Genomic DNA, 24160 nt, shown 5'->3' with positions numbered 1-24160 from the left:
TTTTTTGAGATGGATTTTCACTCTTGTTGCCCAGGCTGGAGTACAGTGTTGTGATCTCGGTTCACTGCAACCTCCGCCTCTCAGGTTCAAGCGATTCTCTTGCCTCAGCCTCCTGAGTAGCTGGAATTACAGGTGCCCACCACCACACCTGGCTAATTTTTTGTATTTTTAGTGGAGACAGGGTTTCACTATATTGGCTAGGCTGGTCTCGAACTCCTGACCTTGTGATCGCCCGCCTTGGCCCCTCAAAGTGCTGGGATTACAGGCGTGAGCCACCGCGCCCAGACATAATTTTTGTATTTTTTGTAGAGACAGGATCTCCCTATTTTGCCCAGGTTGCCTAATTATTTTTTCTTTTTAAGCTAGTCCAATTTATCAGTGGGGGGTTATATACCAACTTTAGTGACAATGGCATTAATAAGTTATGATAACCCACCACCATAGACACCACTAATACCCAGACAGCTGGGGAAGCATTATTTCTGGATGTGTCGGTGAGGGTTTTCAACAGGAGATTGGCATGTGAGTTGGTGGACTGAGTGGGCAAGTTCCAGTCTCAATGTGGGAGGGCATGGAGAGGACAAAAAGGCAGGAGAAAGGCAAATTCATGCTCTTTGCTAGAGCTGGGACATCCTTCTCTTACCATTGGACATCAGAACTTCAGGTTCTCAGGCTTTGAATTCCAGGACTTGCACCAGCAGCCATGAGACAGACCTGAACTACAGATAGACCTGGACCCCCAGCTTCCACCACCACAGACCTCAAGGGTAATACAGGATATCGAGGAGGTGCTAGGTACACGCTTACTTTATTGAATTGGGAATTTGGGGCCAAATGTCCATAGGGCCTCCTGTCTGGAAACTAGACTGAGAATCCCCAATCCTTTTCCCTACGCCCCTAGGCAGGGAAAGGTAAGAGCCAAGGCCCTGCAAAGCAGCCACCTAGGAAGGAAGACAGGAAATGTGGCAGTTCTGTTTCTCAAAATAACCAGCATGCTCACCATGGACAGCTCTAAAACCCAGCACCAACAATTCTATGTCTCCAAGACTGTACTCTGTGACACTGCCTTTGTAGAGTTCCTCTTTTTTTGGAATTAGGTCTCTGGACTTCCTTTAGTTAGGGTGTGTAGACAATGAGTGCTCCCTCGTGGATTGTGAAGTCAAGTGTCCCAGGGTCTTAGGAGTAGTGGGGAGAGACTGGCTGGCCTAAAGACCAGCAGCCACTTGGCCTTGGCTGGCCCTTTCTGGAGGAGCTGTGGCTGCAGCAGATCCCTGTGACTTAGTCCCGGTCCTCACAGGGCCTGCACCAGCACCAGGAGGCTCATGACCAGGGCCATGGAGAAGAAGATGCCCAGGAAGAAGCGGTCCATCACACGGGCCAGGCGCTTCCAGTCTTCATGGCAGTGCTGGGCAGCTCGGTGGCTGTGGAAGGTATTGGCAATGGTGGCTACATGGCGCAGCAGGGCTTCCTGGTGGCACAGACACCGTGGCTCATGGCAAGGGCCCACTGGGTGGCCAGCCTCTCCCTCAGGAGGCTCAGGGCTAGGGGATGACTCAGGTGGCCTGGACTGCCCACAGGGCTCCCCTCTTTCCCGCACACACAGACCCCGTGCCAGGTGTCCCAGCAGGAGGGCCCTAGCCCAGGCTGGCACTGGGCGGGCACTGGGACCACAATAATGCAGGTTCATGATAAGGATGGTGAGTGCTGTTGAGAATGTGACCATGGTCATAGTGGCCATGTAGTACTTCCCTGCAAGAGAGAGAGCCAATTGAGACTCAAAACAAAAGCCTGTGGATCCTGAGCCTCCTCTGCAAAAGCCTCCTCTGCACAAATGGAAATAAGCCCAGCATGAGGTTCTCCTGACCCTCCAAGCCCCATGGATGGAAGGAGGAAGGAGGTAGGGGCCTAGTTCTTCCCAACCTCCATTCCTACATGTGGGTCATCAGAAGCTACTGCTCCCTAATTGCTCCCCTCACTGCTGCAGGCTGTACTCATACACAATCCAGAAGCGTCCTGCTCTCAAACAACGATGGGCATGAGCTGGGACAAGATACACATCCTTTCTGTACAAATGGAGATAACCAGAGGACCTACTTCCTAGGTTTGCGGTGATGCTTACCTGAGTTAATAAAGGTTAAGTGCTTAGGGGAGTGCCTGGCACACAGCGAGCACTCAATAGATTTTGCCTATTAGTAGGCTCTGATGTTCCACCAACAAGTAGGCCTTGTTCCACCATCAAGGCCCAGTTGTGACGGGTGTTCTCCTCAGAAGGGGCTAATCCTTTCTTCTCAGTCTGAAAGTCAGGACATGTTCCCAGGACGCCCCTCTCTCACGCTCTGAAGCGAGGCCATTCCGCAGACCCAGGCCCAGTCGAGGGCCCACCCTGGGTGAACCTCCCGTGCATCGTCATCCCCCCACCCGCCCTGAGCCCCAGCTGCTCACCAATGAGCGGCACACTCTCGGCCGGCGGCATGCTCTCAGCCAGCAGCAGCTGGAAGACGGTCAGCGCCAGCAGCACGGTGACGCCCAGCGACACTTTCTCCCCCGAGTCGGCGGGCAGGTGGAAGGCGAGCGGCGCGAGCAGCGAGATGAGCACGCAGGGCAGCAGCAGGTTGCACACATAGGCGGCGGCGCGGCGGCGCAGCAGCAGCGTGAAGGTGACGTCGGGGTACGGCTCGGAGCAGCAGCCGTAGGTGAGCACGCGCCGTCGCGCCGGCATGCCCAGCACGCGCCACTCCACGTTCTCCACGAAGTCCGCCAAGCTGGCGGCGGTGCCGCGCGGCCGCACATCCAGTTGGTGCCCGCCGTGGGTCCAGGAGCCGAACGTCAGGCCGCAGCGCTGGGCGTCGAACGGGAAGGCCGCCACGTCCACGCGGCACGAGCTGCGCGTGATGGCCGGCGCGTCCCAGCGCACGGCGCCGTCGTGGCGCAGGACCACGTTGGTGCTGGCGGAGCCTGGCGGCTGCGCATCCGCCCTGTAGACAGGCGGGGCGGGGCTCACCCAGGCTGTTCTGCCGGAGGAGCAGCCGGCCGGGAGCCCACGGCAGACCCCCAGGGGCTGACGGAAACCAAAACTTCTCCCCAGAATATTGAGGCTGGTTAAGTTCGAGACACTCACGACGCAGGGGAGCACCCGGCCCCAGCCTCTGCTGGCCTGATGGCAGGTCATCAGTCCTTCCGTGCTGGAGACAGCACTTGCTTATCCAAAATGCACCAGCAGGCACCGGAGGAATCTGGGAACAGATTTCACCCTCTTCCCACGTTTTCCTGCCTTTTAAAGACTGGAACTGCCGTCTCCTTTGTCTTGCCACTATTTACAACTTATTGGCTCTTTCTTGAATCTCTAAATAAGGCCCCTAAGCCGCTGCCTTCAGAGAAAAATACTTTTGAACTAAGGCCTCTCCTGTGAGGGGTACAGCAGGTTAATAAACTTCTGCTTTTCTTTCGTTAATTTTATTTTTGTTTTCGGAACAAAGCCACATAGAGGGTGAAGTGCACCTAGAGAGACCCACTGCCTTTCAAGGCCTAGAAGGGGTGGTGCCTGAAGGGCCCAGAAGGGACACAGACTAGCTAGAGGATGTATAAAAAGGCCTCTGCAGGCCGGGCCCGGTGGCTCACGCCTGTAATCCCAGCACTTTGGGAGGCTGAGGCGGGCGGATCACAAGGTCAAGAGATCGAGACCATCCTGACCAACATGGTGAAACCCCCGTCTCTACTAAAAATACAAAAAAATTAACCAGGCATGGTTGTGCATGCCTACAGTCCCAGCTACTCGGGAGGCTGTGGCAGGAGAATTGCTTGAAACTGGAAAACGGAAGTTGCAGTGAGCCGGGATTGCGCCACTGCACTCCAGCCTGGCGATACAGCAAGACTCTGTCTTAAAAAAAAAAAAAAAAAAAAGCCTCTGCAGAACCCAGAAGTACCTCTGGGCCATACAGTGACTTCCCTTGGGGGCCATCTGCAAAACTTGTAGAGGGGTTCCCAGATTAAATATGCAGAGCTATATTTTGGCTGAGAGACACGAAACTGGTCAAGGAGACAATAAAGCAGTGTTCCAGAGGGCTATGTCCTGGAGGAAAGAGACCCTTAGACAGGCTCTTGAGAGAGCCCTGAGAGACCTGGAGCTAAAAGTGTGCCCTAGAGAGGCCCCTGTGATTCAGACATCTGCCCTGGACCACACAGTAGGTTCCCAGGAGACGTTCGTTCAGCCTGGGCTGGTCTGGGACAGCCTAAAGTGGGGGTGCCGTGGAGGGGCTGTGAGTGCCGGGCAGCTTAGAAGGGTCCTGGGGGAAAGCTTCCAGGGCAGCATGGCAACTGGGTTAGGTGGTAGGGAAAGGGCATCAGTGCACACCCAGGGCTAAGGGCAAGTCTAGAGAGGGGTAGGAGAGGGGAGGGGCCCAGATAGGCAGTACTTGTTATAGAGTACGATGTCTGGCCGCCACACAAGACTGCTGGGGATGCGGATGGCATCCAGGCCACCATAGGCATTGGGGTCCCATCGAAGGTAGGCATCTGTCCACTCCTGCCGTATCCACAGGTACAGAGTCAGTACCTGGTTCCGTTCGTCCTAGTGAGGGCAAGGAGTGGCAGAGACGTGGACATGTATATGTATATCTTGCCCTTTCTGTGCACACTCACCTGCAGGGCTCTGGTCAGTACCCACAAACCCAACTTGTCCATACTGTCCAGTTCCCACCCAGGCCTGACCTTGCCATGTGACCTTAGTGGGCTCTTCTTTTTTCTGGGCCTCAGTTTCCTCAGCAGTTATATGGGGTAAGAATCCCTGCTTAGCAAGGACTCAGTAAGTTCAAGTGTGTAAAATGTTGGGTACAAGGTAGGCACCCAACAGTCAGTACCCCACAGTTAGTAACCGTTACCGTTGTTGTTAATATTAATATTTACAGAAAAGAGATTCCATGGAGAAGAATCCCAGTCTCTCACCCCTTCATTTCTTGACACTGAGACAGCTAAAATTCCACAGCTGTATCACCACCACAACGCACCATGTCGATGATCTGGGACAGTGTCACCTCCAGGGTCACATTCAGAGTCTGGTCTGTGTCTGCCACAGGTCTCAGGGCACTTGTGTAGTTGGTGAAGAGGTCACGGAACAGCTTGAGAGCCAGCCGGCCCTCAGCTCCCAGGCACTCTGGAGGGGCAGTAAGGAGGGTTGTCCATCCCAGGCCCTGGTCCCGGGGCCTCTGCTCCACCCTCCACTGCCAGGGCTAGGGCCCTGTCCTTATGAATGCCCTCCTGGTGTCTGCCCTCTCTTGCTCTAGCTGTGGCTCTAGCTTCTCCCTGGCCTGCCTGCAGGGACACGAGGTAAAGGCCGTGGAGTGAACTGGTCCTATCTTCTGGCACCAGGCTGACAAATTTCTCCTCCACCCTTCCCTTTCCAAGGACCTGAAGTCTGCCTGCCTCTCCACAAATGCCAGAGCAACCCAAATAAGCCCCAAGAGTATAGACTTTCACCCAGGGATTCTGAACCCCACTGCCCTGCCCCCTCCAGTCTCTCTCAAACCTGTTTCTGTTAGGGTTATAACAAGAAGGGCCCATAGCCCACCCCCTCCATTCTCCCCTGTTAAGCCAAGCTTATAACAGAAACAGCCTCAGGCCTTGTAAACAGGGCACCTAGATTTTGGGATGTGGTTGCACGTGGCTCTCAAACCCAAGATGTTGACCCCAGTGAACAGGATGTCAGCCCTAAGAACCAGAATACAGTTTTTCTTAGATAGCACCCGACCGCCTGCAACCCCCTATATAACCCCCATAGTCTGTAAGCCAGGCGGTTGCCTTCACTGACTGTGGTGAGAGAGCCTGGCAGGTTAAATAAACTTGCTAAACCTGACCCTGGGTCTATCTCTCCTTTCTTTCGAATAATCTTACAGTTTCCACTTCTCCATCGTAAGCTGGTTTCTTCAAAACTTCTGATATGATGGAACATTCCCTCTTTCTGAAAACACACTTCCCTAGGCTTTCCTGACACACATTGTCCTCAATCCCAGAACTAAAGATTGTTCCTGAGAATCCTGTCCTTGGCTCCCTTCTTTTTCTTCATCCCAGATTTTTCTCTTGAGCTCCAGACCCAATTAGAGTACAGTCTATGCCTGGGTTTCCCACAGGCACCCTAAACTCTGAGGGAACAAAATATGAACTCAGTTCTTCCCTCTATGCTCTGAAACTTGCTTCTTTTTTGAGACAGAGTCTCGCTGTTTCGCCAGGCGCCAGGCTGGAGTGCAGTGGCCGATCTCAGCTCACTGCTCACTGCAACCTCCGCCTCCTGGCTTCAAGCAATTCTCCTGCCTCAGCCTCCCAAGTAGCTGGGACTACAGGTGTGCGCCACCACACCTAGCTAATTTTTGTATTTTAGTAGAGACAGGGTTTCACTATGTTGGCCAGAATGGCCTCGATCTCTTGACCTCATGATCTGCCCACCTCGGCCTCCCAAAGTGCTGGGATTACAGGCGTGAGCCACTGCACCTGGCCGAAAACTGCTTCTTATCCCATGTTCCCTGAATTAGCAAATAGCATGCCCTCAGCTGGACTAGTGACCTCAGTTGGAAATGCGGGAATTATCCCTCCCTCCTCCCTCTCCCACCTCCTCCTTGGAGAATCCAGTCAATCTCCAGATCCTGTCAGATCCTTCCAATCCTCCAGATTTCGCTAAACATTGTCTTGAGTCCATCCTCTCCCCTCCAGGCCAGGCCCCTCCCCTTACTGCCATCCCCTCCTTGAGGCTCACCTTTCCCTCCCTGTTCCATGCCCATAGACCATGCTTTTAAGCATGCACATCTGACCAGGCCAGTATGCTGCTGAAACCTCTCAGTGCTCCCTATTGTCTGCAAGGGAAAGTCCTGGCCTGGCCGGCAGGCTCTTCAACATCTGGCCCCTCTGATTTTCCCAGCCCCGTCTCTGGAGTCTCCCTGCTCACTGCTCCCACCCCAGCCAAGCAAGTCTCCTCTCATCCTCTTCAGCACCCTTCTCCTCTATACTCCCCGAATAGAGAGCTTGCTCCCAGAACAGGTACTGAGGAGAAAGACAAGAGACCACATGGAAAGGGATTTGGGGAGGACGGTAGCAGCACTGCCGGGAGAGGCCAGAGCTGGGGTACTGAGCTTCATACCTGGAGGGAGTAGAAACAGCAACAGAAGACCCAGGCTGAGGTGGTGGCTCCAGAGCCCCATGGCCCTGCCACAGTAGGAAGTGGGGCAGGTCTCTGAGTGTGAGGCCTCCTGGCCAGACCTAGGGCAAAATTAGGTCCAGCTGGCAAGGATGGTATGGACAGTACCTGGAAGTCAGAAGTAAGACTGAGATCTCTGGTGGGTCCAGCCACCCTCTAAGGTGACCTGCAGCCCCTCCAGTCTTCTGATCCTGCAACTGGAGCTTGCCCCTGGACTTGAGTGCTTGGTCCTTCTTCTTCTCTACTGGGCCTTGCTGCTTCTGGCCTCTGCCTCTGCTCTTTCCTATGCTTCCCACCCGCTTTGCCTTTTGTTCTGTCTCTGCTTCCTTGTCTTTCCCTCTGTAATTTTCTTGGTCTCTCTGCCTCCCTGACTCTGATTGTCCCCTGTCCACCTCTTTCCACTCTCTCTCCCTTTCTCCTACTTCTGTTTCACCCTTCCTTCTTTCTTCCATTCCCCACACCTGGACTCTAGATGAGCCTGCTGCTCTCTCAGCAGAACAGGGACTAGGGACTTCCCTTGATCAGCCTAGAGTCCAACGCACAAGACAGCAGCCCCTCCCTCTCTGTCCTTTCATTAGCTTAATTACACACATGCATTACACAGTTGTTGAGACACCTGTGCCCATGACAACAGAGCAATGAAAACTGACACCTCAGGCCTCTGGGGCTTGAATTATTCAAACACTGTAAAGCAGCACACAGACTCAAACTCAGCTCAGGCCCACCCTCCGGGGATGGAGAATACAGGTATGCTGGGTCAGGGCATGTGGAAGACCAGGGCTTCAGAGTGTGAGGGGCCACGGTCAGTGGATGGGTAACTGTCCTCCCATCTTAGCCACCATTGCCTGAATTCTGGAGGTGGAGGTTCTCCTTAGACCTGCAACTCTTCTCGCAGTGCAGGACTAGACACTACAGGCTAGGTGCTTTGGGCCAAGCAAGCCCTTCCCTCCTGGTGGGAGTGGTGTTGAGCCTCAGGTCACTCCAGGTCACTCAATGGAGCAGAAGATGGAGCCCACATCCTCTCCTCAGACTCCCTGCAGTCATTCCCATCTGAGCCTCAGTTTTTTCACCTTGCCCAAACACTGTGGGCAGTGTGGCAGGGCAAACACAGGCTTCAGAGTCACTTTCATCCCTGTTTTATGAGCACTCTCACCGGGGTAAGATATTGAAACTCTCTGGGTTTCAGTTTTCTCAGTCTGGGTAATGGGATTAACAGTGCTCATCCTGAACATTGCAAGGATCAAGTGAGATAACCTGATAGTGCGAGGCACTGTCTAGCAGAGTGCCTAAGGTACAGCAAGTCATCAACAGTCTTTACACTGTGGTCCCAGTGAGGTAGTCAGGCTATCCTCAGGAACACACATTTAGAGTCACAGGTATTTATTGTGCACAGAGTTTTGATTATTTTTGGTCAAGCTGACCAGCTGCCTGATCAACAGAAGCAGCACATACTTCCCTGGCAATCACGCCAATAGCCATGACTTTGGGCATCATGGATATGCCAGTGATTCCCTGCTCTTTCTTGACTCAGTTCCCTCTCCTAGATACTATGCTTATCTCCAACCATCTTCCTAACATTCCCCTCTGGATGTCACACAAGCATTCACATCATTTCAAACTGAAGCCTCAGAAATCCAACATTCACTCATTCAAACTAGTAGAGGGGAACTGTCCTTAACTTGTTAAAGAACAATTACCAAAAAACCCTACCGCTAGGGTATACTTAATGGTGAGAAACTAGAAGTTTTCTCCCTAAAATTAGAATAAAGATGTTCCCCTCTCACCATTCCTATTCAACATCATATTGAAGCCCTAATTAGTTCAATAAGACAAGAAAAGAAGATAAAAGGTTGGGAAGGAAGAAGTAAAACTATCTTTGTTAACTTTTTTTTGAGATGGAGTGTTGCTCTGTCACCAGGCTGGAGTGCAGTGGCATGATCTCGGCTCACTGCAACCTCCACCTCCCAGGTTTAAGCCATTTTCCTGCCTCAGCCTCCCAAGTAGCTGGGATTATTTTTGTATTTTTAGGAGACGGGGTTTCAACACCAGCCAACTGTTTTCTTTTTCCTTCCTTCCCTCCCTCCCCGCTTCCTTCCTTCCTCCCTCCCTCTCTTTTCTTTCCCTTCCTTCCTTTTTTCTTTCCTTCCTTCCTTTCTTTCAACAGAATTTTGCTCGTCACCCAGGCTGGAGTGCCGTGGCGCGATCTCAGCTCACTACAACCTCTGCTTCCTGGTTCAGGCACTTCTACTGCCTCAGCCTCCCGAGTAGCTGGGACTACAGGTGCCTGCCACCACGCCCCCCTAAATTTTTTATTTTTAGTAGAGATGGAGTTTCTCCATGTTGGCCAGGCCTGTCTCCAACTCCTGACCTCAGGTGATCCACTTGCCTCAGCCTACCAAAGTGCTGGGATTACAAGCATGAGCCACCGCACCCAGCCCAACTGTTTTCTTATATACCAGCGATGAACAATTAGAATTCCACACTAAAAACACATTGCTGGCCAGGGGCAGTGGCTCATGCCTATAATCCCAGCATTTTGAGAGGCTGAAGTGGATGGATCACTTGAGATCAGGAGCGAGACCACCATGGCAAATATGGTGAAACCCCGTCCGTCTCTACCAAAAATACAAAAATCAGCTGGGCGTGGTGGCGTGCATCTGTAGTCCCAGCTACATGGGAGGCTGAGGCAGGAGAATTGCTTGAACCTGGGAGGTGGTGGTTGCAGTTAGCCAAGACCACACTGAGAGGGGAGACTCCTTCACCTTCTTCAATTTCACCTCCTCCCTCCCCCTTTCCAGAAGGGAAGGAGGGTGAAGAAGGAAAAAAAATGAAATAAAGTATCAATGAGCCGGGAAAATGACTCCCTTTTTAGTTCCCAGCATCTCTGCTATCTGTTAATCTTGAAAGAGCTGCAAATGAATGTTACCTCTGCCAGCTGGAGCCAGGCACTGGGTCATGCCCCCACATCTCCAGGGACCAGGCTCCCTCCTGGAAACACCTCTGCCAACAAACAGCTTGCTGCTTTTGTCTGGTCTCTGTAAGCCCCTTCCCTTGCTGTCCCCTTCGAGCTGCGTATGAATTAGCAAATCAATGAAGTCAAAAGATTGTAAGGTCAGAAGTCCAGCAAATGGACAATGACATAGTTCCGCCCCAGTTTCCCCTTTAGCATAAGCCTATAAAAGGGGAGAGAAGCTGCAGCTCGGGAAGCTCGGTGAATGAGACTGCAGCCCCCCGCAGCTCCTGGCCGAATAAAAAGCCACTTCCTTCTTCAGTTCGTTCTCTAGAGGTTTGTTCCCTGCCGTTCCTGCTTCAATGCCAATGCACTCCAACTTGGGCAACAGAGTGAGACTCTGTCTCAAAAAAACAAAAATAAAAAACACTGCCATTTTAATTAGCACCAAAAAAATACTTAAGAATGAATATATAACTTGATCAAGACAGCTGCAGGTGTGCAAAAAATAAAAAATAAAAAAAGAATACATATAACAAAAAGTGTACAAGATCTATATAAAGAGAACTACACGATTCTGATGAAAGATAATGTTTAAAAACAGCTACGTGAGTAGAGAGGGATGTAACATTCATGGGTAGGAAGACTCAATATTGTAAGATGCCAGTTCTTTCCACCTTGATATATACATTCTATGCAATCTTTTTTTTTTTTTTTTTTTTTTTTTTTGAGACGGAGTTTCGCTCTTGATACCCAGGCTGGAGCGCAATGGCGCGATCTCGGCTCACGGCAATCTCCGCCTCCTGGGTTCAGGCAATTCTCCTGCCTCAGCCTCCTGAGTAGCTGGGATTACAGGCACGCGCCACCGTGCCCAGCTAATTTTTTTTGTATTAGTAGAGACGGGGTTTCACCATGTTGACCAGGACGGTCTCGATCTCTTGACCTCGTGATCCACCCGCCTCGGCCTCCCAAAGTGCTGGGATTACAGGCTTGAGCCACCGCGCCCGGCCACATTCTATGCAATCTTAATCAAAATCATAGCAAGTTATTTTGTGGTTATCAACAAACTAAAGTTTACAAGGAAAAGGAAAAGACCCAGAATACTAACTTTGAAGAAAAATTGGAGAACTGACACTACACTACCAAACATGAAAAATTACTATAAAGCTACAGTAATCAAGACAGTGAGATATTGGCAAAAGAATTAAGACATGGATCAATGGAATAGAACCGAGAGTTTGGAAACAGATCAACACAAATATAGTCAACTGATCTTTGACGAAGGACCAAAGGCAATTCAATAGAGAAAGGATGGTCTTTTCAACAAATGGTGTTGGAACAACTAGATATCCATAAGCAAAAAAACAAACAACAAAATAAAACAAAAAACCCCAAAAAACAACAAAAAAACAAAAAGGAAATTGAAACTATACATAGATTTATATTTTCACAAAAATTGACTCAAAATGGATCATATCTTCCAGCAATTTCACTTCTAGGTGTATACTCAAGATAAATGAAAACATGTCTCTACACAAAAACTTGTATATGAATGTTCATACCAGCATTATTCATAGTAGACACAAAATGGAAACAGTACAAATGTCATTCAACTGATGAATGTATATAAAAAAAAGTTGAGCCAGGTGGAGTGGTGTGCACCTGTAGTCCCAGGAATTAGGAGGCTGAGACAGGAAGATTGCTTGAACCCAAGAGTTTGAGGCTACAGTGCCCTATAGCCACTGTACTCCATCCTGGGCAACATGCCAGTATCCCATCTCTAAAAGAAAAAAAAAAAAGTCATAAGTCATATAACCATAAAATGGAATATTACTTGGCCATTTAAAGTAACACAATACTGATACAAGCTACATGAATGAATCTTGAAATATTATGCTAAGTTAAAGAAGCACATATTGTATGATTCCTTTTATATGAAATGTCCAGAATTGGCAAATTATCTATAGAGACAAGAAGTAGATTAGTGATTATCTAGGGCTGGGAAGATTTAGGGATAATGGCTAAAGGCTTCAGGGATTTTCTGGGATAATGATGAAAATGTTCTAAAACCAACTGTGATTGTTGCACAACTCTGAGAATATAGTAAAAATAATTGTATACATTAAATGGGTAAATGTATGATAGTGAATTATACCTCAATAAACCTGTTAACAAAAGTTCATAAGAGTTAGCTGAAAAAAGAAAACAATCGCAGAAATAAGAAAGAGATCACAGGCACTGGGCATGTTAACAGTTAATTCATGATTCAAACAACACCCTTTAAGGAAGATATTATTGTTTCTATTTTACAAATGTGGTGACTGAGACACAGGAATAATTTACCTAAAATTCCATAGCACAGAACAGTGGACCTGGCATTTGAACATAGATAATTGGGGTAAGGAGACATTCCTTTCTAAATTACATTGCATCTTTTAAAAACAAAATAGTGATCATCCAACTGCACTCCAGCCTGAGTGACCAAGCAAGGCCTTGTCTCAAAAAGAAAATAAAAATAGATGTATGTGTAATATGATTTAATACTATATAACTTATGAAAATAATATAAATATTAAAATAGCAGATTAGACATAGCTGAAGAGAGATAATCAATGAATTCCAAGATAGATCTGAAGAAATTACCTAGAATACAACCCAAGGAGACAAAAATAAAGAAAATAAGAGATTAGGAAACAGGCCAGGCACAGTGGCTCAGATCTGTAATCCCAGCACTTTGGGAGGCCAAGGAGGGAGAACTGCTTGAGCCCAGGAGTTGGAGACCAGCCTGTCTCTGCAAAAACATATGAAGGTCTGGTTTTGTTGCCCAGGCTGGAGTGCAGTGCCACAATCACAGCTCACTGCAACCTCTGCCTCCTGGCCTCAGGCCATTATCCCACCTCAGCCTCCTGAGTAGCTGGGACTAGAGGTGCATACCACCCAGCTATATTTTGTTCATTTTTTTTGAAGAGATGATGAGGTCTCCCTATGTTGCCCAGGCTGGTCTTAAACTCCTGGGCTCAAGGGATCCTCCCTCCTTGGCCTCCCCAGGTGCTGGGATTACAGGCGTGAGCCATCGTGCCCAACCAATACAAGGTTTAAACAAACCCTCAGCAAAGCCTAAGAAATGAACATTTAAAGCAGAAATTAATAATTACCATACAGAACCCCAGTAAAATTGATTAGTAAGTCTAAGAACTGGTTATTTGAATAACAAAAAATCCGAGACAATTTTCTGGAAATATGAATGAACAAAACTGAGCTAAAGATGAAACATCTAAAAAGAGCAGCTACTCTGCAGGCCTTTGCTCAGCTATTCTAACATTTAATTCTCCAGACCTGTTAACATTCATTTTGGAATTATTTCAGGGTTCTGCTGAGAAAATAAATTATCTGGATGTTGTAGATTCCACAGATCTATCAAATCTTGAGGTAACTGGCTCCTGTTTTATGTTTTTGAGCATTTTTTTAGAAATGAAAACATTTTTTACTATTTCAAAGGAATTTTGGAATGTAGAAGAGATTGTTCATCACCCTTAACTTGAACTGGAAGTTGATATTCTCTATTATGCTACATGGCTTCTATGATAAATATCTGATTTAGAACCCTTTTTTCTTGCTCTGTTGCCCAGGCTGGAGTGCGGTGGCACGATCATGGCTCACTGCAGCCTTCAACTCCTGGGCTCAAGCGATCCTCTTGCCTTAGACTCTTGAGTAGCTGGGACTATGGGCACACACCACCATGCCCAACTATTCTTTTTAGAGACGGAGTCTTGTCATGTTGCCTGGGATGGTCTTGAACTCCTGGCCTCAAACCTCCTCCCACCTTGGTCTCCCAAAGTGCTGGGAAAAGAGGTGTGAGCCACTGCTGCTGGCCCACAGTTCTTAACATCACTAAGAGCTAACCATTTCTATAGCATACTCACTTTTTGAAACATTCCTCTAGAAAGGAGACCAGGTCAGGAGTTCTTTGTTGGAAGAGTCCTATAATGCTCTGTCACTCACTTAGGTTTACATTATGAGTCAGTAGTGAAGGGGATTCCAGCTGAGTAACTCTTGTCCTGATGCATCTAAGTTAAATGGAAGTTCCAGCCACAGAGCTGACCCACTCTGCTTTCTCATCCCTGAATTCCTCAAAGTCTCAGATGTCTTTGGTCTAATCTTAATTGGAATTTGCTCACATCTCTAGCTTGACAAATCAAAATAAGATTTGGAATAGTATTTATGCTACTCAATTGATTCCTCTTGAAAACAGCCCTGTGTGAAGTAACATCAGGGATCATTATCCCCTTTACAAAAGGGAATCTAGATTTAGAAAGGTGAAATGTCACTCAAGGTTTAAAAACAAAAACCACTAGAGTAGAAGAGCAAGGAGGCTTTGAATGGTATATTCTATTGGGCAATTTGAGATCTGGGAATCTACATGCATAAATAATCGTACAGGAATCAGTATTAATCAATAATCAACTCCCTTACACCTAAATCTGCCCTTATATAAATCTAGCCATCGGGCTAATCTGTATCTCAGTTTAGCACCAAATTGTTCTCTCTTCAACCCATGGCCTATTTCCATTTAAAGGCAAATTCAAAAACAGGCTAAATAAAACAAAGCCACCATAAAGATCCTCAGGGCAAGAAGGCTCAAAAATACAAAGGGAAAGCCAATACCAGGAATGCTATAAACATTTTTATTTATTTATTTTTTTAAGAAAGTAGCTTCAGAAAACGAGGAAAATAATCTAGATCATTTATATATATATATATATTTTAATAAAAACCTTTACATAATTTTCATGCATAAAGACCCAGGTATGGCCATATTGCCTGAGAGCCCTAACACTGGCTATCTCATGCCATTACCTGGGGCTCCCTATAGCTGTCAGCAGTGTAGCAAAGGCTTTCTGCCTGCCCCTAACACCCAACTCCATGCCTGCCTCAGTCATGGTTTGTTGTTGCTTCTGGAAGGGTGGACTGAGAGTGGAAAATGCTCTGGAGCTAACATGGGATGAACAGGGAGGGTTACCCAACCTGCCATTTTTTATCCAAACTCTTCAAGCAAATCCAGACAGTCTCAGCAAGATGACTGAAAACCAGGGACCAAACCAAATTCTGGGAGCTTCCCAGAGACATGTCACATGTGACCAAGGGCTCCTGCACATGGTAGTAGCAAAGGTATGGTGTTCATGGAACATTAAAGGCAGAAACAAAACCAGCCTTGAAGATCAACTCCTCCATGGCAGGCATTCACTTCTGCCCTAAGTGTGCCAGAAAGATCCCGTTCTGTTTCCTAACTCAGGCCAATCCTCCTTTGACTCCAAAATTCAGTGTTAACTAACCAATTACTTAAGAGAGGGAATCCCTCTTCCTTCTGTGGATAGTTCATCTGTTAAGAATCCATTATCATCTGTCTCACTCCCCCTAAGGAGTCCTAGTATAAAAGGGCCAGGGTAGGAATAGGGTAGCTGGCATGGAGGGTCATAAGATCCGAATGGCTAGGGGTGAAAAAGGATTCCCTGGTTCTTTGTGGGATTCTGCCAAAAGAGCTTTATTGACCATTTTTTAAAAGGAAAAACATTGAATGGTCTTGAGCATGGTAAAAGGAGACTCCTCTTCTGGGTTCCAGAAGCCCTTATGCTATGTTCAGTATTAAGAAAAGCCCTGAACAAGTGGAGGATGCTGCTTGTGGCAGCAGGGAGGGAGGGTAGATACTATAGCCAACACAGAGAATGGTAAACAGTGCCAATCTAAACAAGGCAGGGAACCTCTGTGTGGTGAGTGTGAATGGGCATGTGAGTGTGATGGAAAGAGCCCGGGGCTCACAGGCTCCCAACAGCCAGTTCTCGCAGATAGGACTGGGTAAGGCTGCGCAGTTCGTCCATGGCATAGTCCTCAGGCATGGGGAGCCGGCCAATGTGGGGAGCCAAGAGGCGCAAAGGGACTCGCTGAGGGTCTGGTGTCGAGTCAGAGGTTGTATCAGGAGCATGATGCAGACTCAGCACCACCCGCAGCAGGTTGGCCACACGTTTGGCCATGTCTAGAGAGAAAAAGTAGAGTAAGCACTGAGAATGGGTCTGGAGACAGGTGGTAGGTACTGAGGGTGGGGTGTACTAATCATAAAAACAGGAAGCAAGAAGGCAGAAAGAGTGGGGAGGCTAGAGGCTTACCAGACTGAGCTAGGCGATCCTTAGCATTGTAACACTGAATCTGCTCTATCCGACTGCACAGTGAAGTCACTTTGATGTGTAACTGTTCCAGGTCATAACCTGAGCAATCCACCTACAAAGAAGCAGAGAAGCCAATTAATACAAGAGGAGTTCCTATCACTCCAATCCCACCTATAGACTCTATACAAAATCTTGAAACAACAGTGAGATGAAGGAGGGGAAGACCCAAGAAGATGACACAGGGCCAAGCCACCACCATCTAGGGGAGGACAAGGCATTAATTATGTAGCAATACATGTGCAGCAATACACAAGAGGAAGGTAACACAGTGTACACAGCTTTGGACTAGGAAAGTCTTGAGGTCCTGAACCATGCAGCAAGCTTTAACACAGCACCAAAAATCAAGATAAATTGGGTTCAGAGAGATGGTATGACTTCTTAAGAGCACACAGGAAGTAAAAAATGCAGCCCAAACCAATATTTAATTTAGGTTCTCTGACTCCAAGTTTATAGCCCTTTCCCAAACACCAAAAAGGCTGGGTGTGGGGGTGAGGATCAAGAGCAAGACAAGTTATTTGCTCTCAGGAAACTGATAGAAAATAAACAATAAGGCTGGGTGCAGTGGTTCATGCCCGTAATCCCAAAGCACTCTGGGAGGCTGAGGCAGGTGGATCACCTGAGGTTGGGAGTTCTAGACCAGCCTGACCAACATGGAGAAACCTTGTCTCTACTAAAAATACAAAATTAGCTGGGTGTGGTGGCGTATGCCTGTGATCTCAGCCACTTGGGATGCTGAGGCAGGAGAATCAGTTGAACCCAGGAGGTGGAGGTTGAAGTGAGCCAAGATCACGCCACTGCACTCCAGCCTGGGCAAGAAGAGTGAAACTCTGTCTCAAAAAAAAAAAAAAAGAAAATAAACAATAAAACATGGAACAGTAATAAATCCTGAAAAATCACAAGCCATGCAGATAATTTAAACAGGTGGATGTGGCAGAGATAAACTGGACGGCTACTTGAGACTGGAGGATAAGAGATGTTTCTTTAAGGAGGTCATATTTAAGTTGAGACCTGAGTAACAAGGAGAGGGTTCAGCTTTCCAAGCAAAGAGAACAGCTAAAACCCCAAAAGGTGGGAATTCAAGGAGATTTACATGGTAACATGTGGGCTAAGGAGGAGAAGTAGAACAAGATAATACTAGAAAGGTTTTATATAACAAGAGATCTTTTTTTTTATTTTTTGGAGAAGGGAGGTCTCACTATGCTGTGTAGGCTGGTCTCAAGCAATCCTCCTACCTCAGCCTCCCAAAGTGCTAGGATTACAGGCATGCACCACCACATTCAGCTATGCGCTGACATACTGACAGTACTCTTTGTTTAATCCCTATACTTATCATGCTACAGTAATTGCTGCTTTACTTGTATGTAACTCCCCCACCAAATCTTCACTTTGGTAAGGGCAGAACACATACTGTTTACCTTTATATTCCCCAAACCCACTAGAGTGCCTGGCAAACAGTGGGTTCTCAATAATAGGTTGTGTGAATGAATTACTCAATATTCAATGAGAAAGTGGTTTCTTCAAGTGATTATTCAGAAATGATGCTCTTAATTCATACTAAAAGTACAGCAAACATTGAATTATGCCCATTATGTGCCAGGCACTATACTAGGAGTTGAAACTTTGATGAGGATAATAATAGATAACAATTATCAAGCATTTAGTAGAGGCCAAGGTGGGTAGATCATTTGAGGTCTAGTTTGAGACCAGCCTGGCCAACATGGTGAAACCCCATCTCTACTAAAAATAAAAATTAGTTGGGTGTGGCGGCACACACCTGTAATCCCAGCTACTGGGGAGGCTGAGGCAGGAGGATTGTTTGAAGCTGGGAGATGGAAAATGGAAGATGCAGTGAGCTGAGATTGTGCCACTGCACTCCAACCTGGGTGACAGAGCAAAACTCTGCCTCAAAAAAAAAAAAGTATTTAGTATATGAAAGGTACTATGTTAAACATAGTATTTTGTTTATTTTAAACAAAATAAATATATAAACATATTTATTTTGTTTAACCTTTGTGAAAATCTGTCAGATATGAGCTATAATCTGTACCACTGTCTACCCAACCCACTTTTTTCTTTCAGACGAGAGACAAAGGAGGTGGTTAACTTGCACAAGATTACACAGCCAGTGAATTTGGAAGCCATGAATTGAAATGATGAGTCTAATTCCAGAACTTGAGCTGTTAACCTCTATACTCCAGTGCCTCTAATCTTAAAAGATTTCTCCACAAGGGGCTTATGGCAACCTGGAAATGTGAATAAGTAACTACAACATGGTCTGACAGGTACACTAGTAGAAAAATGCACTAAGTATCTTGGTAGTAAGAAAGTGCAATTAATTATCTCTGGGGGAAAAGGAGGGAGAAGTAGGGCTAACAGCAACCTAGATGTTAAAGGATGGGTTTAGGTGTGCTCGGTAAAGTGTGGAACATAATACGGTTTGTTAGAAACACCAGAAGTAATTTAGTGTGAGTACAGCAGGCCAGCAAGGCTGGAACGTGAAATGAGTGGTAGGAGTAAGGCTGGAAAGGTAAAAGCCTCTAAAAGGACTTAAATCCTATATTTATTATAATGAGTTTAGTTTTTGCACCATAAGCAAGCAGTGGAGACCCATATTATGACTACAAAGACTGACCTTAAGGCTGGGTGCAGTAGCTCATGCCTGTAATCCCAGCACTTTGGGAGGCCAAGGCGGGCTGATGACTTGAGGCCAGGAGTTCAAGACCAGCCTGGCCAATGTGGTGAAACACTGTCTCTACTAAAAATACAAAAATTAGCTGGGTGTGATGGCATACCACTATAGTCCCAGCTACTTGGGAGGCTGAGGTGTAAGAATCACTTAAGCCTGGGTGACAGAGCAAGACTGTTTCAATTAAAAAAAAAAAAAAAAAGACTGACCCAAGACATTTTAATAAAGACTTAACCATTTTGCAACTTTAAAACCTGCCAAATTAACCATTTTGCAATTTCAAAACATGCCAAATGATGTGTGAAACAATGATCCTCATCAAATCTCCATTCTTAATCTCTCATCTTTGAGTTTTTCAATCAAACTAGGGCTGAACAAGGGAAAGGGACTGTCTATGGACAAGCCTCAGGAATGCACACACAAGTTGGTAATAAACATAAAAAAGTGTTTTTAGGGCCTGGTGCGGTGGCTCACACCTGTAATCCCAGCACTCTGGGAGGCTGAGGTGGGCAGATCACCTGAGGTTGGGAGTTAGAGACCAGCCTGACCAATATAGTGAAACCCCATCTTATATATTAAAAAAAAAAAAAAAAAAAGCGTTTTTAAGTTTCAATACAGCTGTCAAAATGGTTATATCAAATAAGCCTCAGCAAGATGTCCTGCTTGCTTTTACAGTACTATCTCTGCCAATGGGTTCTCAAGTATATACTAAGGCCTTGTGAGGGCTCTAAAGATGTAAGGGCCTGAGAAAAGGAAAATCAGGCAGCAATTTCAGGATCTCAGGTACCTGCTGTATATGGTGGAGCATTTCAATGACTCTAATGTAGTCCAGGTAAACAAGTCCAGATGTTTCCCAATCCTGAATTAGGCTGCTGCGCTCTGGAGGTGCCAAGTCTTCCAAGAACCCCTTCAGGTAGTCATATTTCTCGTTAATGATGGCATCTGAAGAAACAAAATATTGAGAACAATGTCTGCACAAGTGCATGGTTTCTAAAAGTACAGAAGACATGGCAGGAAGACAGAAAGCAAGGAGAAATAATGTTGGACTTCAGAATTAAAAGCACATACAGTCATACCTCAGAGATACTGTGGGTTCCATTTCAGAACACCACAATAAAGCAAGTATCGTAATAAAGTCACATAAATTTTTTGGTTGTTTGGTTATATTTATAGTATACTTCTGTTGTCTACTAAGTATGCAATAATAGCATTATGTGTAAAAACCAACATACATACCTTAATTAAAAAATATTTTATTGCTAAAAATGTTAATAATCACTTGAGCCTTCAGCATGTCATCTTTTTGCTGGTGGAGGGTCTTGCCTTGATGCTGATGGCTGCTGACTCATCAGGGTGTTGGTTGCCGAAGGATGGGATGGCTATACTAATTTCTTAAAATAAGATAACAGTGAAGTTTGCCATATCAATTGACTCTTCCTTTTATGAAAGATTTCCCTGTAGCACGGCATGCTGTTTGATAGCATTTTACCTACAGTGAAACTTCTTTAGAAACGGAAGTCAGTTCTCTCAAACCCAGCTGCTGCTTTATCAACTAAGCTTAAGTAACATTCCAAATCCTTTGCTGGCATTTCAACAATGTTCACAGCATCTTCACCAGGAACAAATTCCACCTCAAGAAACCACTTTCTTTGCTTGTCTATATAAAGCAACTCTTCATGAGCGACACCAGTTCAGTCACATCTTCAGGCTCCACTTCTAGTTATCTTGCTGTTTCCATCATATCTGCAGATATTCCTCCCATTAAAGTCTTGAAGCTTTCAAAGTCATCCATGAGGGCTGGATTCAACGTCTTCCATACTCCTGTTATTTAATGTTGATACTCTGACCTCCTTCCATGAATCACAAATGCTTTCTGTGTTTTTTAGTTGGAGTCTCACTCTCACTCAGGCTGGAGTGCAGTGGTGCCATCTCAGCCCAATGCAACCTCTGCCTCTCAGGCTCAAGTGATCCTCCCTCCCACCTCAGCCTCCCGCCAATAGCTGGGACCACAGGTGTGTGCCACCATGCCAGGCTAATTTTTTGTATCTTTGGTAGAGATGGGATTTCACCATGTTGCCCAACCTGGTCTCAAACTACTGAGTTCAAGTGATCCGCTCATCTTGGCCTCCCAAAGTGCTGGGATTATAGGCGTGAGCCACCATGCCTGGCCCCAAATGTTCTTTTTATTTTTTCTTTTAAGACAGAGTCTCCCTCTGTTACCCAGGTTGGAGTGCAGTGGTATGATTATGGCTCACTGCAGCCTCGACCTCCTGGGCTCAAGCAATACTCCCGCCTCATCCTACTGAGTAGCTGAAATTACAGGCACAAACCACCATGCCTGGCCAATCACTAATGTTCCTCTCCCTCAATCCACCCAGACAGCATCTCACTGTGTTGCCCAGGCAGGAATGCACTGGCATGATCATGGCTCACCACAGCCTCAACCTCCCCAGGCTCAGGTGATCCTCTAATCTCAGCCTCATAAATAGCTGAGAATACAGGCATGTGCCACCACGCTCAGCTAGTATTTGTATTTTCTGTAGAGACTGGCCTTCACCATGTTGCCCAGGCTGGTCGTGAACTCCTGGGGCTCTAGCAATCTGCCTGCCTTGGCCTCCCAAAGTGCTGGGATTACAGGTATAAGCCACTGTACACTGCCCACAAATACACCTACAATGGTGAATCCTTTCCAAAAGGTTTTCATTTACTTTCCCAGATCCATCAGAGAAATTGCTACCTATGGCAGCTATAGTCTTATGAAATGTATTTCTTAAATAATAAGGTTTAAAAGCTGAATTACTCCTTGACCCATGGGCTACAGGGTGGATGTGTTAGCAGGCATGAAAACAGCATTAATCTCCTTGTATATCTCCATCAGAGCTCTTGACTGACTAGGTGTATTCATCGACGAACAGTAATATTTTGAAAGATATTTTTCTGAGCAGGTTTCAACAGCAGGCTTAAAGTATTCAGTAAACTGAGCTATAAGCAGAAGTGCTGTCATCCAGGCTTTGTTCCATTTACAGAACACGGGCAGAGTAGATTCAGCATAATTCTTAAGGGCCCTATGATTTTTAGAATGGTAAGTGAGCATTGGCTTCAACTTAAAGTCACCAGCTGCATTAGCCTGAATCAGAGAGTCAGCTTGTTCTCTGAAGCTTTGAAGCCAGGCATTGACTTTTCTTCTCTAGCTATGAAAGTCCTAGGTGGCATCTTCTTTCAATAGAAGGCAGTTTCATCTACACTGAAAATCTGTTGTTTAGTGCAGACACCTTCATCAGTGATCTTAGTGAGATCTTCTGGATAATTTGCTGTAGCTTCTCCATCAGCACTTGCTGCTTCACCTTGCACTTTAATGTTACGGAAAGACAGCTTCATGAACCAACCGCTGCTAGCTTCAGACTTCTCTTCTGCAGTTTCCTCACCTCTCTTAGCCTTCACAGAACTGAAGGGAGGTTAAGGCCTTGCTTTGGATTAGGCTTTTGCTTAAGGAAATGTTGTGGCTGGTTTCATCTATCCAGACCACAAAAACTTTCTCCACATCAGCCATAAGGCTGTTTCACTTTCCTATCATTTGTGTGTTTACTGCAGTAGCACTTTTAATTTCCTTCAAGAACTTTCCTTTAACACAACTTGGCTGTTTGGCAGAGGCTCATCTTTTGGCCTATCTTGGCTTTCAACATGCTTATCTCGCTACACCTAATCACTTGAAGCTTTTGTTTAAAGTTAGAGTTGTGCTACTCTTCCTTTCACTTGAACATTTAGAGGCCACTGTAGGGTTATTAACTGGCCTAATTTCACTACTATTGGGTCTTAGGAAATAGGAAGGCCTGAAGAGAGGGAAAGAGATGGGAATGGCAAGTTGAAGAAGCATTTATCAATTCACCATCTTATATGGGTGCAGTTTGTGGCACCCTGAAACAATTAAAATAGCAACATCAAAGATTACTAATTACAGATCACCATAACAGATAAAATAATGAAGAAGTCTAAAATATTGTGAGAACCAACAAAATGTGAAACAGAGACAGACATGAAGTAAGCACATGTTGGAAAAATGCTGCTAATATACTTGCTCTGTGCAGAGTTTTCCAAACCATTAATTTGTAAAAAAAATGTAGTATCTGCAAAGTACAGCAAAATGAGATATGCCTGTATTCTGAAATTCTCCAATGGAAAATGTGAAGAATTTCTAGTTTCAGGTCCCTAAGGAGATTATTTCTGGTGTTGGACAAAATTCCCATAAGTAAACACAGAATTTAATAATGAGCATCCATCAAGGATATTTCTGGGAAATGATAACAATATTGCTATGTACTCCTGCTCCTCTACCTCCTTATTCTGGCTAAGCTTCTTCTGCAGAGAGTTTTTGCACAGTGTGATTTGATTCAAATTGGCCACGTCCCACATTGTCTTATCTCTAGTCTGACTCCATCACGGAAGTTCAGAGGTTGGAAGAATTTTGGGTGATTCCAGGAGATGTGGGCCCCAGCACTCACCAGAAGCTAAGTGCCGGATGATGAGCTTGTGGCAGCGGTTCCAGTGCCCAGCCTTAAATAAATAGAGGGCCTCTAAGTGCTTGTCAGATTCCATGTGCGCTCGCACAGCTTTGGCCTCGTGAATCCATTCAGCAGGCACACAGAGCTTCTGGGTAAGGAAAGTCTCCTTAGCCCAAGATTCGGGGGTCTCCAAAAGCTGGCAGTGTCGGGTAAGCAGCTCTCGAACAGCCTTCTCACGTATGCTATAGGGAGAGATAATCTAGAATAAATCCCATCCTTATTCATGGAGAAGGCTGCCCTAGGCAGCTTAGAGTGGCTCTTGGGGCATTCTCTTAAACTACAGGTCTTTTTTTTTTTTTTAAGATGGAGTTTTTGCTCTGTTGCCCAGGATGGAGTGCAATGGCACGATCTTACCTTAGGTTGCATTCCCTGCTAATTAAACGTCTAGGAGTGGGAGCCAGACATCAATTTTTTTTTTTTTTTTTGAGACAGTCTGTCATCCAGGCTGGAGTGCAGTAGTACAATCACAACTCACTGCAACCTCTGTCTCCTGGGTTCAAGGGATTCTCCTGCCTTAGCTTCCCAAGTAGCTAGGATTATAGGCACCCGCCACCATGCCTGTCT

At 46.3% G+C, this 24160-nt stretch overlaps 2 protein-coding genes across 4 annotated transcripts in view; both read right to left on the bottom strand.

The window, feature by feature from the left end:
• Positions 1 to 494: 494 nt before the first annotated feature.
• CHRNA10 (cholinergic receptor nicotinic alpha 10 subunit) lies at positions 495 to 11131 on the bottom strand. Its single transcript, XM_012456850.3, has 6 exons — positions 10107 to 11131; positions 7124 to 7288; positions 5004 to 5149; positions 4413 to 4567; positions 2443 to 2975; positions 495 to 1749 (listed from the first exon to the last, which is right to left on the bottom strand). Exons 2-6 carry the CDS (start codon positions 7182 to 7184, stop codon positions 1292 to 1294), a joined length of 1353 nt encoding a protein of 450 aa, XP_012312273.2. The 5' UTR covers positions 7185 to 7288; positions 10107 to 11131; the 3' UTR covers positions 495 to 1291.
• Positions 11132 to 13117: 1986 nt separating this feature from the next.
• The window catches only part of NUP98 (nucleoporin 98 and 96 precursor), a 114711-nt gene continuing 103668 nt past the window's right edge, over positions 13118 to 24160 (bottom strand). For 2 of the 3 annotated variants that reach the window (XM_064365245.1, XM_064365246.1), the window contains exons 30-33: positions 23537 to 23778; positions 19825 to 19979; positions 16292 to 16403; positions 13118 to 16161 (exon numbers count right to left, since the gene is read on the bottom strand). In XM_064365245.1, the coding sequence (XP_064221315.1) occupies positions 15944 to 16161; positions 16292 to 16403; positions 19825 to 19979; positions 23537 to 23778 (727 nt within the window). In that variant the 3' untranslated portion in view covers positions 13118 to 15943. The remainder of the gene's footprint in view (positions 16162 to 16291; positions 16404 to 19824; positions 19980 to 23536; positions 23779 to 24160) is intronic. The other variant, XM_012456849.3, reaches the window with a different exon arrangement.

This window comes from Aotus nancymaae, unplaced genomic scaffold (assembly GCF_030222135.1).
Source record: "Aotus nancymaae isolate 86718 unplaced genomic scaffold, 86718_ANA_hifiasm-v0.15.2.pri h1tg000059l, whole genome shotgun sequence".
Taxonomy (NCBI): domain Eukaryota; kingdom Metazoa; phylum Chordata; class Mammalia; order Primates; family Aotidae; genus Aotus; species Aotus nancymaae.
The sequence above is the reverse complement of the archived record's forward strand: the minus strand, read 5'-3'. Positions and strand labels throughout refer to the sequence as shown.